Source organism: Triplophysa rosa, linkage group LG4 (assembly GCF_024868665.1).
Source record: "Triplophysa rosa linkage group LG4, Trosa_1v2, whole genome shotgun sequence".
Taxonomy (NCBI): domain Eukaryota; kingdom Metazoa; phylum Chordata; class Actinopteri; order Cypriniformes; family Nemacheilidae; genus Triplophysa; species Triplophysa rosa.
Window position 1 is genome coordinate 5,470,485 of NC_079893.1, and position 13,971 is coordinate 5,484,455.

Below are 13,971 nucleotides of genomic sequence, written 5' to 3' on the forward strand. Positions count from 1 at the left end.
TTTACGACTACTTTATTAAATAACAAATGTTCTGAATCTTGTACTGTGTAATTACATAAATTTGAATATTTCTAAAAAAAAATGTAACATTTGAATTGAGTTGTTCATTTTTATTGTTTTCTAAAGTTATCTGACACTTTTATAAATACATGTTTTCACTGGTTAACATTAGTTTTTCGTCTTTCTTTGCCTGATAAAAGCAAACAACAAGCCAGATTAACAGACAACCAATTCATTTGCAAGTGCATTTATCCTAGTCAAAGTTAGGGGGTGTAACCGTCGCAGTAGGTGGAGCCATGTGTGTTGACATAGCAATGAGTAAAGGTTGATGCTAAAGCACAACACATTTGCTTGTCTCCACCCACGGGTTCTCCTTCACCACGTCAGGATTTAGAAATGCATCTTCGGTCATTTTCTCCTCAATCCATTTGACCAGCCTGAAAAGAACAGATAAGATGATAAAAAGAACTTCTGGTACACATTACACATACGCAAATAATAGACCGATTTCACTGCGTGACGTTTACAAACCGGAAGTAGGGTAAACGCTTGTCCGGTCAATGCTCTAGCTCCGGGCTCTCACTAAATCCTTGGTGTTTCGAGTCAGATCCGTGGGCGTGGCTTGTTGGTTTTGACTAAATCCTTGGTGTTTCAAGTCTTACAAAACCTTTACCCTAACCCACACCCTAACCTTACTCTAACCATCTAAACTACCTATGATTGTTAAAATCACCAAAAAATCACTGTTGCGTGATGACGTCAAACTCGAAACACCAAGGATTTAGGACCATCCGGGTATTTCTCGCCTACTGTTTTTTGCATACTGAGGTTTCGGACATACTATTCATGACTCATACTCATTTTCGCCTACTATATATTATGGAAGTAGGTGATTTCGGACACAGCCATAGAGTGCCTGTAGATTATTTTTCATAACAAGCAAAAGAAACCGAGAAGAACCGTTACTTCGCTAAACTTGCCTTTCCTAACTAACACAATAAAAAAAAAAAATTAAAAACATGATAACATAATAAAAAACATATGACTTTTTGATTTTTTAAAAACTCTTCATATATTCTATACAGAATCTAAAACGCTTATTGGAAACTTTTTTTACTATATTGTATTGCTATTTCACATTTTTATTTTATTCTCTGTATTACTGTTACTTATTAATTTAATTTTAAAATCTCAGTGCCCTATAGTTTATTTAGGAAACCCGGCTAATCCATTCAGGTGTGTAGGACTTACTCTGGAATAGAGACGGATGTCTTCTCTCTGTTATACTGTAGCTGCTGCTTCAGACTTTCTACATGATTGTTTAACTGAGTCTCATCCAGCTCATCCATCTGAAACAGCATCCAGCATGAGGAATGCACACTTTGAACATTAAACTCAATCGTTTTTTTCTTAAAGATCGACACCACGTACGTGCATAAATGTGGTACTACTTTGATTATCTGTTAAATATGTTATTAATTTATATAGCAAATATCATAAACATAATTTCTTCCATTTAAAGAAACATGGAAACAAAGTCAGAAAATGTATGCAAATATTTGTTTCTCTCTTGTTTAAAATAATTATTTAAATAAAAGATCTTAATTCTATATGACACAACAGTTGAACCTACCGCGATGAAGTTACAATTATGTTAGTTTAGAGGTGAGAAGTTATTTTCTCGTTCACAATCCTGGTTGAGAATGCTGTGTTCCGCGTCAGTTTGAGGGATCGTCTGTTTTGATTTCTTTGGCAAATCTCTGGGCGCGCTGTAGATTCATCCACACCTGCCACTGAGGTAAAGGCGCATTCAGAGTAGTTTGTTACTCAAATTTTCTCTGTGTATCCTGAGTGACGTTCAGCTCATTGGCCTCTGTAAAATCTATGTAAAGCACATGCAAAATTCGACCCATATTTTGCCCTCAGCTTTATTAGTCGCCGTAAGGAATCAAGTCAACTTTAATGACAAAACAGCATTATCCATATTACAAGCATTTCAGTTCTACTGCTTTCCGCTTGTATTGTATAACATTAACATATTTAAGTTTATTTAATTTGAATGGAAATGAGCGTGTATGTAACAGCCTTTGTGTGTTTGACACTAAACATTACGGCAGCGATCAACCGTGTTTTCTCGTTGGTTTGAGACCTGTCTGTAATGGGATCAGGATTAGTGTGCAATGTTTGTTTTAAGCCCGTCTATACCGTCTTGCAGAAATAGGCTTGTTCAACTTGATGTGGCGCCGCAAATTCCAACAGGTGGATGACATCACAGTATCGCGAGAGCGATTCGAAAAACCATAAAAAGTTTGCTTTCGAATCGCTCTCGCGGTACTTTGATGTCATCCGCCGGCTCTCACTAAATCCTTGGTGTTTCGAGTCAGACGTCATCACGCAACCGCAAGTTTAACAATAGGCTTGTTCGACTTGCGGCGCCACAGGATCCGACAGGCGGATGACATCAAAGTACCGCGAGAGCTATTCGAAAAACTAAAAAGTTTGGTTTCGAATCGATCTCGCGGTACTGTGATGTCATCCGCCTGTCGGATCTTGAGGCGCCGCATCAAGTCGAACAAGCCTAATCATAGGTAGTTTAGATGGTTAGAGTTAGGTTAGGGTGTGGGTTAGGGTAAAGGTTTCGTAAGACTTGAACCCAGCTAACACATGACGTACCGGTTACGTATTGGTCATTTTTGGTAATTTCATGATTTACTAGCTGGCATGTAATTTCATTACCATTAAATGACTAACTCATTACGTCGCCTGCACGAAATCCTGACGTTATAAGATAACCAAGGACGGTCCAGTTACGTACTATATTCGTACTATTTTGGTAATAACATACGGGTAACGTAAGTGGCAGGTAATTTCACTACCAATACAATTTTGATTAACATTAATGATACATGCCGCTAACTATTAAACTATGCGTGTTTAAAACGGTTTTAGTCAGGACATTGTAAATCTGTTGATTAAATAAGCCAAGAGATGGAGGCCGCTTAATGTAAAAACATTAGTATTGTGTTTAATTAAGAATATTACCTTGTTTTCTTTGCAGTATTCAACATCTGCAAGCACAGCATTTTTTTTTGTTTTAACCAGTTTTGTCTGGTTAAAAAACATTTAAATTGGTATTTAGGAGAAATGTTGTCACTAGTTCACAGAATGAAAGAAAACGTGTCATTTTATTGTAACAAATAATAATTATAAGTAGTAAATTCCGAAAAACTAAAAATAACTTATTCAAGTACAATGTTACTGTAAATGATGACAGAAACTGTTTTAAACTATTCAGTTCACCTTCAAAATTAAAAAAGATACATTTTAACATTCTTTATGTTTCTTAATAACTTATTTGTCTTTCTGAATCTTGTGTCTAAACATGTTATCGATGGTAAAAGCACGAAGCTGGAGAAAGATTTTAGAAATTGTGATTGTGAATTGTGATTAATTAAAGAATGAACCCGTTTCATTTTATATAACAAGGTGCTTGATTCCTCATGATGGCCACCCTTATCGTTTTTATGTTGTAAGGGGCCGCATTTTTCGCGTTTATAAGTTATTCTTACAAAAATGTTACGTCTTAGCCAGATCTGATGGAAAAAATATTCAACAGGGGTTACAATTATTTAATTCATTGGAGTTACTTAGTCATCTTGGTTGGTCTTCTGCATGGCACGTGTTTAAACATATAACCTACATTGATGATACAAAGGCAAAATAAAAGTGACAGTAAAAAACGTTTATGTTCTGCCCTTTGATTTCGTGCGAAGCGCAGTAATACATGGCTCAAAACAAACTGGTGGGGGATAGTTTTAAAGACAACCACGTGACTCCGAGGACGTGCAGTTTTGAGCTCCCAGGATGCATTGCACGCTTAACTTTTTCATCATCAGTATTATATAATGCTTCGTTTATATTATTCAAATATAAATCCCAACTGCTTTAACGTTACATGCGTGTTGTATTGTGCTGGTTTAGTTAACTTAATTTGAGAACGGATTTGTTAGTTACCGTCAATGGAGTTTGTGTTTTGGTTAGTGTGGTAGTCACTCTGCCCGTGTCAAATTCAGTACACTCATGTTTCACCTCATATCGCATAAATCTTTCGCCTTTTACTAAAGATTTCCGTGGGGAGGAACACAATGAGTATCCATTAATTTTTCGTCGTCCCACCACTGAGTGGGGCTTCTAGTCTGGTTAAAGGAAGAAACTTACCGATATTGCTCTGTATTCATGAACCTAGGGTTCACCAACCGCACGTGGCTCTTTAACAAAGCACGTGGTTCGTCAACGTCTTATCCCTTCACCAACATTTGTTATTTAAAAACATCGTAATATAATTGAATTTCAAGATACTTTGTAGGCATGATTGCGTGTTCTTACAATATGGCCAAGCATTGAACATATAACAAAAGACATAAGTACAAACATTAGAGTAAAATAAAAATAAGGTGCTGAGTAAGGCATAAATAATGAAATATAAAATAAAGTATATGTGAGTAAACAAATGAAATATGGAAATAAAATATCAATATCAAATGTAGATTTCAGGGAGAAACTTGAGAATGGAATAAAAGTAAACGGTGAATATTTCATGTTGTCCTGGCCAAACACGCACGCAGTGCTATGCGCAAGCCGCGTCACGACACTAATCAACGGCAAACAACGTTATATGATAACCTCTCGCGCCGGCAGCCCAGCATCATATCGAAAGCCAACAGGCTCCCAATTCGCGTGCTTTTTACCCAGAGCGCGAGGTCTTTAGAAGAGCTTTTATTGAAAGTTACGGCTCTCTGTGGCGTATGATACAGAACTGGTTGCCACGCTACGTAATCTCATGTAAAAAGGTTTAAAAACACATGGAAGCAGAGACGTAAACTGCGACGCGTCAGTATGGATGCGCTGTGTTTAGCTCCTCATTTCTGTGCGAGCAGTCTTTCTCGCATATCATACAGCTGTTAAGATTGACAGGGGAGTTGTAATGCCGGTATGTAAGTGTCTTGACCACATACGAACCGAACTAAAAAGCTACTAGCAAGACGCTAGTTATTTTCGCTTTTATGAGGTGTTGCGCAGGTTGCGCAGACCGTTCGGTGTATGACATCAAAGTGCCGCGAGAGCAGAGCTCCGTGTGCTTTCGAAACGCGGTACTCTGATGTCAGACATTCCCCGATCATGCAGCGTTTCAAGAAGTCGAACATTGCAATGCAAAGTCAGAAGACATGGTTATAAATGGTTATATATTAGATATAATGAAGTTTGATTGAATGGAGGCATAATGTAAACCTGTAAGTTGTTTATAAGTCATCAAAATAATTTTTTAGAGGCCCAGATGTACAGTATGCACTGTTTCGTTTGTTTCACTGTTTTTGCTTTGTCTGTGGACATGTTCTCTTATCAAAGGCAAAGAACAATTGATCCCCACAGGGACCTCAAGTGAGACTGTGGACATAAATCAAGTTAGTAGTATTGAAGACATTGAAAGATGTTATAGTTTTTGCAATGGCTCTTTTGCAAAAATAAATTAACCAAAACTAGAAAAATGGCTCTTTGGTTAAAAAAGGTTCCCGACCCCTGCTTTATCATACAAGTATGTTACAACCTACAAACGACGTAATATCGTACAGCTATAAACCTTATGTCACATACATGTTTGCATTTCTGAAACAGTCTTTGTGGGAAGGAATAAGCTTATAGTGAATAAGGAGTAGTTTTCTCTCTCCCGTTTAATTATGTGGTGTCTAAAATTGGTTAAAAAATAATGTTAAATATTGCTGACTTGTTTGACGAACTCGCGTTCAGCTCATGTTGGCGAAAAAAATAAGCATGAAGGCGAATTTACCATGTTGTTGACTACAGAGCAATCGGTAGCATTTTATTAATGAAGATTATCTGGGTGTTCAATGGCATGTTTTTCTTACATGTTAAATGTAGGTCTGTATTTGTATTTATTTCTTCAACCAAAATAAACAGTCAAAACACATTTATGTTTTGCATACATCATCAACTGGAAAAGCACAGAAGTACAAAGTGTTTGGATCTCACCATACTTCTCAAGCTTTTAACCTGCAGTCTTTTTGTCACAACTGCATGGGTAGGGTTGTATGATAAAGATTATCAGAGAAGGTAGAGAATGTCGGACAAAGGTGAGCTCAGATTCATTTGGCAAATAAAATACATGAACACACATTAGTAGACAGGAAATTAACACACTCTGTTTTCCTAACATATAATAGTTACTGTAACAGTGGTAAAAGATGCAAGTGTTAGAAGTAAAAAAAACATATAACATCTATCAAAATGTTGTCATGGTAAATTGGTGGAGGATTTGATCCAGCTATATTTCTTTAGTGGTCATTTTTGTGCCATGTTCAATCCACTCATCACTAATGAACACATTTCCCACCCAAAGACAAAAATACATATTTCTTTAGTTTTGTGCTTGTATGCCTGTAATATACCGGGCAAGCATGACATTGCATTTTGCATTGTGATTAAAATCACAAGGTGAACGGTTGTGGCTAGAAGGGATACAGCTACGGCCAGAAGTGATGCAAAATCTCGCCATAAAATTACAATAAATTACAATAGCTAATGCCTACACCTACACCTACCCCAACCCTAAACCTAACCTTACAATAAAAAATGCCCAGCGGAGGTAGCTGTATCCATTCTAGTCAAAACCAATGTGAATTCAACCCCTAAATCATTACTATATGTCATTCAAAGATGTGTTCTCTGATGTAATTGTAGGTAAGAAAATTGTAAAATGAATGAAAATCAAAAGGACAAGGATATTTAAGTCAAGTTTATTTAAAAAGAATATAACTAAATATTATATTTACACTAACGTTTTCCAATCTGTTGTAACAAAATTCAATACAGTGACACAATTGGTCCATGCAGCAATTATTGTGATATGAAAGCTGATACCATCATTTCTACCTCCAACCAAACGCTTGTATCAGAACGTGGCGTTAGACGGTCTTCTGGCAAATTTTTGCCCCCCTTCCCAGCGTTGTCGCTCCCGCAGCATTCTCCACCCCACGCAGCCATTCAGAACATTTTAGCAGTGTGTTCTGAACTACACGCTGTTCCACCTCTTCCTCATATTCCACATCATCGTATCTGTGACGGTCGTTAAGAAGAGAAATCTTCATGATAGGGATGTTGGATCGAGAACCTGACTTGTCAAAGGGGTCTTTGCGTTGATGTGCGGCGCCACTGCGGATGGCACGGAGCTGCTTCTCACGGCTGCGTTTCTGAAGGAGCAAGGTGGCCTCAGGAGTCAGGCTGACTGAGTTCATAGCTTCACTGTTATTCTGTCCACTGCCTGATCCTGAACATCTTGAAGAGGCCTGTGGAAGATTTTGGTTTGCAGGAAACATTTGTTTGCTGGAGGAGGCCGTTGCATCTTGAGAGTTGGTTGGAGAGACGCTAATGCCTGAACTACTTTTAGAGGACATGGCAGTCGAGGTGCTCGAAGGATCAGCAGGTCTTGGAGACGTAATCCAGGCGCTCTTACCTTCCAACCTCAAGCCGGCAGTGGCTCGACTGGTGGGCAGTTTGCTTTTGTGCGGCGTGGCTTTCTTGCTCAACTTCTTTTGGCGTTCCCTTACGTAACTCTTCTCCTCCACAATCTTGACCTGAAGAACGGATGAGGGAACTGGTGGTTTCTCTTTTCCGGAGCTGGGAAGACCCTGCGGTCGGGTTACAGGTGGGAAAGGCATCTTCACCAGGTAAAGCAGAACATAGGTCAAGAAGTCCGTCTTTGAGCTGTAGCGTGAGAGAAATGAAAGGGGATTCGATTGGACTTTCGCATGATCAGGAGAACTTGCTTCTGAAGGTTCCAACATCCACTTGTTACTTCACAGACAGCCACTGTGGAAACAGCACACGGCAATAGTTGTGCGTTTTATAGGGTGATGGTCAAGATATGGGTATCATCTGGAGTGGGTAAGCCTAACACGTGCAGCTTAGAGAGCTTTGGTTGCGTAACAGATCAAGATCGTGATGGTTTTACTCTCACAGACTAAATAAGAGTTTGTATACAAGCAATTGTAGGATTGAAATGGGTTGTGATGCATACACGCTATGAGTTTGATGGTTTACACACCTTTTCACAAACACTTCAAATGAAAAATGTAATTGTATAACTAAATGATAGTATTTCTTGATGTAATAGTTATATTATATATTTTTTGTAGAAACGTTAGTGCCTGTATGCTGCTTAAGATAAACAAAGCCTTGCTTGCTGTACAGGAGAAAGCTCTAAAAGTGAACTAATTGTATCATTATTTCTGGAAATAACTCATCAGGTGTTAGTGGTAAGCCCATTTTATCTGCACGTGTCAAAGAGGATTGCAGAGTTTACTGAAGTTAATCTTGTTTAGAGGTCACCTGATCTCTTTCTCAGACTGTTTTGTTTTGACCAATTTCTAGATAACGCCACAAAAAATGTAGAAAAAATATGAAACTATAAAACTAAAGCGAAATGCCCAGTACGGCCGCTCTAGCGAAAGAAAGTCCCGCCTTCCAGTAAAAAGAGCAAATCATCAGTCGTAAAGGATTGACAGACAGTTCTCTGGGGGAGGGGCTCTGTAAGGATTGCTGAGGTACTCGCCAGCTGGAGACTGGAGCAACCCGGAAAACTTTTAAGCACATTTTAAACTAAAAAAAGCTGTGGACAGTTATTGTCAGGTAAAAATGTAGAAGAATTGGTTAGAAATATGTTTTTTTTGTAAGCTTAGTCAGCGATGTAAGTGTCATTCAGTTAACAATTAGACAGGACTTGGTCTTACATGACTGACAGGCGATGCAAATATGCCTGCCAATTTTACTGCCATATTACTTTGGTATTACTGCTACAGGTCTTCATTTCCCCTTTTTTTTGCATGCCCCTTGTATTTTTATTGTCCGTTTAAAAGCACAGCGATTTGGGTAAACGACAGAACTGTGGAACAGAAGCTCCCTCTAGTGGAACTAAAAGGTATGTGACGATTGTGTGACGTGTGTCAATAATGTGTTAGCACATTGCTGTTTCTATGGATACTACGTATATTGCAAATAGCTGTAACTGTTACATTGAAAAAATGTTTATTGCGCTCATAACGTGGGCCAACCAGAAATAACTTGACTAACAGCGTTAAAAACATGCATGGTACTTCTTGAATACCATACATATACAGTACATGCACAGAATACCTTACATGTTAAGTGATGTATTGTCAGTATTTTATTTTCCATGTAATTAAGAACTGACGTGTCAGTCTTCACGATGTGTCCATAACCAGTCAAAAGTACAGAGCACATTAACCATGTAATTTTATTTTAACTTCAAACAGTGGCTTTAAACAACATCTACATTGAGACAATTATGTGATTTAGAGCTCCTCTTTCTCTGCCGCCTTATGATGGTTAATATATTGCTTCCTCAATTCCTCCTCCTGTGGAAGATATACATATACATGACATGTACTGTAAAGGATCTACAAGAAAACAAGACAGTCTATAATGTGTCAGAGAAAGTGTCTTACCTCAGCTCTGTCCCTTTTGGCTTTTTTAATTTCCTTTTCCATAAATTTAACTATAGCCTTCAACTTCTGTTTGCCAGAATATGGCACCACCTGGCACATATTACAGTACAATAACAAAATAAGAATACAGAAAGAGTACTGTTTAACACTTTAAACACTTAGTTTCAGGCTTAAAACTAGTCCCAGACTAAAATTAATTTTGAGTTGTCTCAACTGAATCTTAAAAATCTTAAAATATGTTGTTTTGTCTCAAGATGCACATCAGTAATGTTTTTTTTTTCTGAGGAATTGTAGTAAAAGCGACTTAAATATCCTAAATTAACTAGCCTTGTCTATGTGCCTTAAAGCACAGTTGCATTATTAAGCACATAAAAAGCACAAAAAAAGTTAAAAGTATGGTCCGTGGCTAAAACCATCATAGACATTCTAATGGTTTAATGGTTATAAAGGGAATTGTATTGGTTATAATGGAGACTATAATGGTCTCTGTGGGTCTCTACCCTGCTGAAAAAAACAATAGAAACCATTAAAGAAATTATAATGGTTTTAATGGGTTTAAAGGGATTTGTATTGGTTTGAATGGAAACTGTAATGGTTCTACTGGTATGTGATGGATTCTATTGGTGGGATGTAAAATCCTATTGGAATAATGCCCAAAACACACTACAAAAATACATTTTGTAATGGTTTTAATGGAAAAAGCTAATGGTTCATAATGGTATTTTAACGGAAACCATTAGAATTTCTGTTATGGTGTCTGATGGGTTTCTATTGTTTTTTTCAGCAGGGGTTTCTCTGGTGAATGGTAACCATTAAGAACATCTTTAAATCCTATTGGAAATATTCCCGAAGTACACTACATAAATGAATTTTTCAATGGTCTTTGCAATGGAAAAGCGTACATTAAAATGTAACTATATAAAAGGTAATGTAAACATTTATGTTGAGATTACATCTAGTTCTTACCCTCTCTGCATAAACTGCAGGAAAAAATTTGATTGATGGATATTTTTCCCCCAGATGAAGGTTTATATCATTGGCAGTGACGTCAATTTCAGCGACTACAATATCTTCATTTTCACTGAAGTGTTGGGCAAGCTCCTCCCACAATGGAAACAAAACACGACTCTCTCTGCTCCAAGGTGCGTCTGTCAACAGGTTCAAACATATCTTCAAAATGTTTGTATGTTTAGGCACAGATTTGAACTTTGATAAGGCTAATAGAGTAAAATAAAATGCCACGATTCAGACTTGTCCATAAAGACACATGAAGACATTGGAGTGTCAATCAGTTGCGGTACTTACAGAAAAGGATAATGACATTTTTGTCATAGTTGAAGGCCACTTTTTCAAAGTTCATCCCAACCAGTTCCTTCACTGGCTGTTTGTCCCAGTTTTCTGGAATTGGCTCACTTTGGAGTTTTGGCTACAAAATGCATTCAACAATATATACACAAATGAATTATAATGAACAGAATCATTATATAAACCATATATGGCTTTATAATTAATGTAGTAAATTGTTTTAATAAGGTATAATAAATTATACAAATAGTTATACAAATGATCTAGATATCTAGAACTTAAGACTTATTACATAAAATTATATCAACACACAATAAAATACATGATATATAATATATATAGAAAATGAAAGTGTAGCAGCATACAAATACACTATTTATGAATGAACTATGTACACTAACCTTAGCTTTTCCCTCCAGGTAATTCAAACAGAATTCTGAAAGACTGTGTTTATCGAACTGATCCGAGGCCAGCTGGAATTGTACATTATTTGATAAATTAACCATACGGACCACAGGTGCCTCTTCCACCCTCACACGGAAATACTCCATAATCCGTCCATTTCTTGTCTCGTTCACATCGACCATCACAAATAGAACCTAGAACAAACAAAACATTTTGTAGTGTGCATATATTGTGATTTAATATGTCCAGTGTGTGCGTATATGGTGAACACTAACCTTTCCTCTGAATTTTTCCGCTGTGGTCTCAAAAGTGCGGTTTATGTCTTTAAAGCCTTCCTCAGCCTTATTAATAAACAGAAGCAAGTGATTCTGCACCACAGAGTTCAGGATCTTAGATGCTGTCTGGAGAGAAGCAGAAAGAAAGTGTATGTTATTATATATAATGTGTGTGTATAATAGTATTGTATAAAAGTGTATATAAATTTACCATTCCATTGTACTCAGTCACAAGTTTCATCTCATGCTGTTTGATAAACTCAACAACATCTTCCTTTGTGCTTTTTTCCATTTCAAACCGCTCATCAGGTTTATGCTAAAGAAATGAATATGTTTACATAAATGAGACAAAATGTGCATCATGCAAAAACCATCAAGAACCAGTTTATTAATATCTTGTGTTCTGTTTGTCTTTTGTCTGTATTTGAGAAAGGTCGGGAAATGCAGATTTGAACTCTTATTTCTCATGAACCCCAACGCTCAATATATTGACAGATTCTCACCTTCCTGATGAGGAGAACAGTATCCGTGCTTATGTCATACTTGCTGAAGATCTCATGACTTCCTGTTACTCCGAATGGCAGGTCAGCAATGTCAATGGCTACTTCATAAAACACTTTCACAATGTCCCCTTCAAGATCCTGCAATGCACAACTGATTCTTAAACTGGTAATGATTGGGTTAAACCAACTATGTATTTTTTATGTATATTTTATGAATAGAGCATTTTATAATTGAAAATAAGTATCCCAGTAAACTGATTTGCTAAAAAAAAAATTCTTAGACTAGTCACCTTAAATAATCCAAGAACCACAAGCTCATCTTCATCCATAAATGTTTCCAGGTGGGTGAGATTATTTATGATGTCAGCACTCGGCCCATCTCTTCTTTTAAGCCATGTCAGGATGGAGGAGGAGCTCTTTAGAACTGGGGGCAGAGCCACACAAGAAACATTATGACATCATTTATAACCAATTACTTCAATTTGAGGTAAAGATGCTGTAAACAATATTAGTATTAGTCATTTTGCAGACTTCTGAATTAGAGACCCCATCCCTTTAGCCACACCCCTTTTTCTATCAGCCAATCCAATGTCAGCAAAGCTAACGATTCATTGTGATTAAGGAAAATTGCTAATTTTAATAGTTTTGCCATGCATTTACAAATGAATTCATGTACACCCAGGCTTTTGTCATTATCGGTGCATGCATTCCTTGAAAATCAAACCCATGATCTTGGTGTTTAGCTCCATAGTTGAGTTATTGAAAAGCATGTATAGGCGACATAAGCAAGACAGAAATTTTAGCTTTACCAGGACAGTACACCGGGTTGTGTTTGTCTCCAGACAGGTACAGTTGTAGCGACGGCACTGACGTGACATTCAGCGACGCAGCGAGCTGTTTTTCCTTATTGACGTCTATTTCTCCCAACCGCACAGCAGATTCTGCATCCTTCAGCGCACTCGCTGCCTTTCTGAACTCCAGAATAGCGCCAAGAGACTGACTAGAGAGAGGAGCATCTACAACAGGTACAAGAAAAAGATTGTGAACAGTCTTTTTTTTTTTTAAGTAAACAAGCAATTTTGTTTTAGTCCCAGATGTGCCAAGTAATTTGGCTCATACTTTCAATGCGTAATTCTGTTCTTCTAAACACTGTAGACGTATGTATCTTCATTAGTGAATAAAAAGTCAGGTAGCGGACACTTTTCTCCAAAGGCAACTTCATGTACGATAATTACGAGGCCCATTCCCGTGGAGCAACCTGAGGTTAGGTGCCCTGCTTGGAAGGCACGACCAGGACAGCACATAACTCATTACACGTAGGGATCGAAACTTTCCAGTTACCAGCCATGAGTTTTACACAAGCATAACCACTCCTATTAATTTGGCGAAGGCTAATTTCAGAGGAGTCTTAGTATTATTCATATTATTTATATTCATAATAAAATGTTCATTAAAGTCAACCGCAGGCCCACAAGCATTACATTAAAACAGTCTGCGTTACAGCAGCTTTAAGTCTCTTAATGTTAACGTTGTTGGAACTCCATAAAAAGACACACCCAGATATACAGGTATATATATACGTATACTCACAGAAGTGCACCAATAGCCGGTCATGCTGTTCAAGTGCTCGTCCGAAGTTGTTTTTCGTTAGAATTAGAATGGTGTTTTCCTCTGGGATTGATTCTCTTTCGTCCAGAGCTCCAATTAAATACACGCACACGCTCAAACACAGAACAACGTTTGTCTTCATGGCGACTTCACCACCTCGAGAGACCCACTAACCTTTGAGTCTGTGAGAATGTGTGAAAAGCTCGAAGGTAAAAGGCGTGTGCAGGCACCTTTGTTGTTTGGTGTTATCAGTGTGTACTTTGATAATGGACACTTTAGAGCCAAAAGCAGAAGAGATGCAGTAGATCAAGTCGTACAAGTCTCAAGGGTGCGAGA

At 37.6% G+C, this 13,971-nt stretch overlaps 3 protein-coding genes and 1 non-coding gene across 4 annotated transcripts; 1 reads left to right on the top strand and 3 right to left on the bottom strand.

Moving 5' to 3' along the window:
- Positions 1–23: 23 nt before the first annotated feature.
- Positions 24–1,810, bottom strand: gng13a (guanine nucleotide binding protein (G protein), gamma 13a). The gene is made up of 3 exons (XM_057331880.1): positions 1,634–1,810; positions 1,252–1,349; positions 24–437 (listed from the first exon to the last, which is right to left on the bottom strand). Exons 2-3 carry the CDS (start codon positions 1,347–1,349, stop codon positions 332–334), a joined length of 204 nt encoding a protein of 67 aa, XP_057187863.1. The 5' UTR covers positions 1,634–1,810; the 3' UTR covers positions 24–331.
- Positions 1,811–4,074: 2,264 nt separating this feature from the next.
- Positions 4,075–4,190, top strand: LOC130553729 (U5 spliceosomal RNA). Its single transcript, XR_008962894.1, has one exon. It is a non-coding gene; the product is annotated as a U5 spliceosomal RNA (small nuclear RNA).
- Positions 4,191–6,980: 2,790 nt separating this feature from the next.
- Positions 6,981–7,859, bottom strand: LOC130552532 (proline-rich protein 18). Its single transcript, XM_057330873.1, has one exon. The coding sequence runs from the start codon at positions 7,857–7,859 to the stop codon at positions 6,981–6,983; it is 879 nt and encodes a 292-aa protein (XP_057186856.1).
- A 1,312-nt stretch (positions 7,860–9,171) lies between these two features.
- zgc:136472 (uncharacterized protein LOC678514 homolog) lies at positions 9,172–13,939 on the bottom strand. The gene is made up of 11 exons (XM_057332414.1): positions 13,618–13,939; positions 12,837–13,043; positions 12,318–12,451; positions 12,028–12,165; positions 11,736–11,840; positions 11,525–11,650; positions 11,246–11,443; positions 10,845–10,965; positions 10,506–10,687; positions 9,540–9,629; positions 9,172–9,449 (listed from the first exon to the last, which is right to left on the bottom strand). The coding sequence occupies exons 1-11, from the start codon at positions 13,775–13,777 to the stop codon at positions 9,387–9,389; spliced, it is 1,524 nt and encodes a 507-aa protein (XP_057188397.1). The 5' UTR covers positions 13,778–13,939; the 3' UTR covers positions 9,172–9,386.
- Positions 13,940–13,971: the final 32 nt, after the last annotated feature.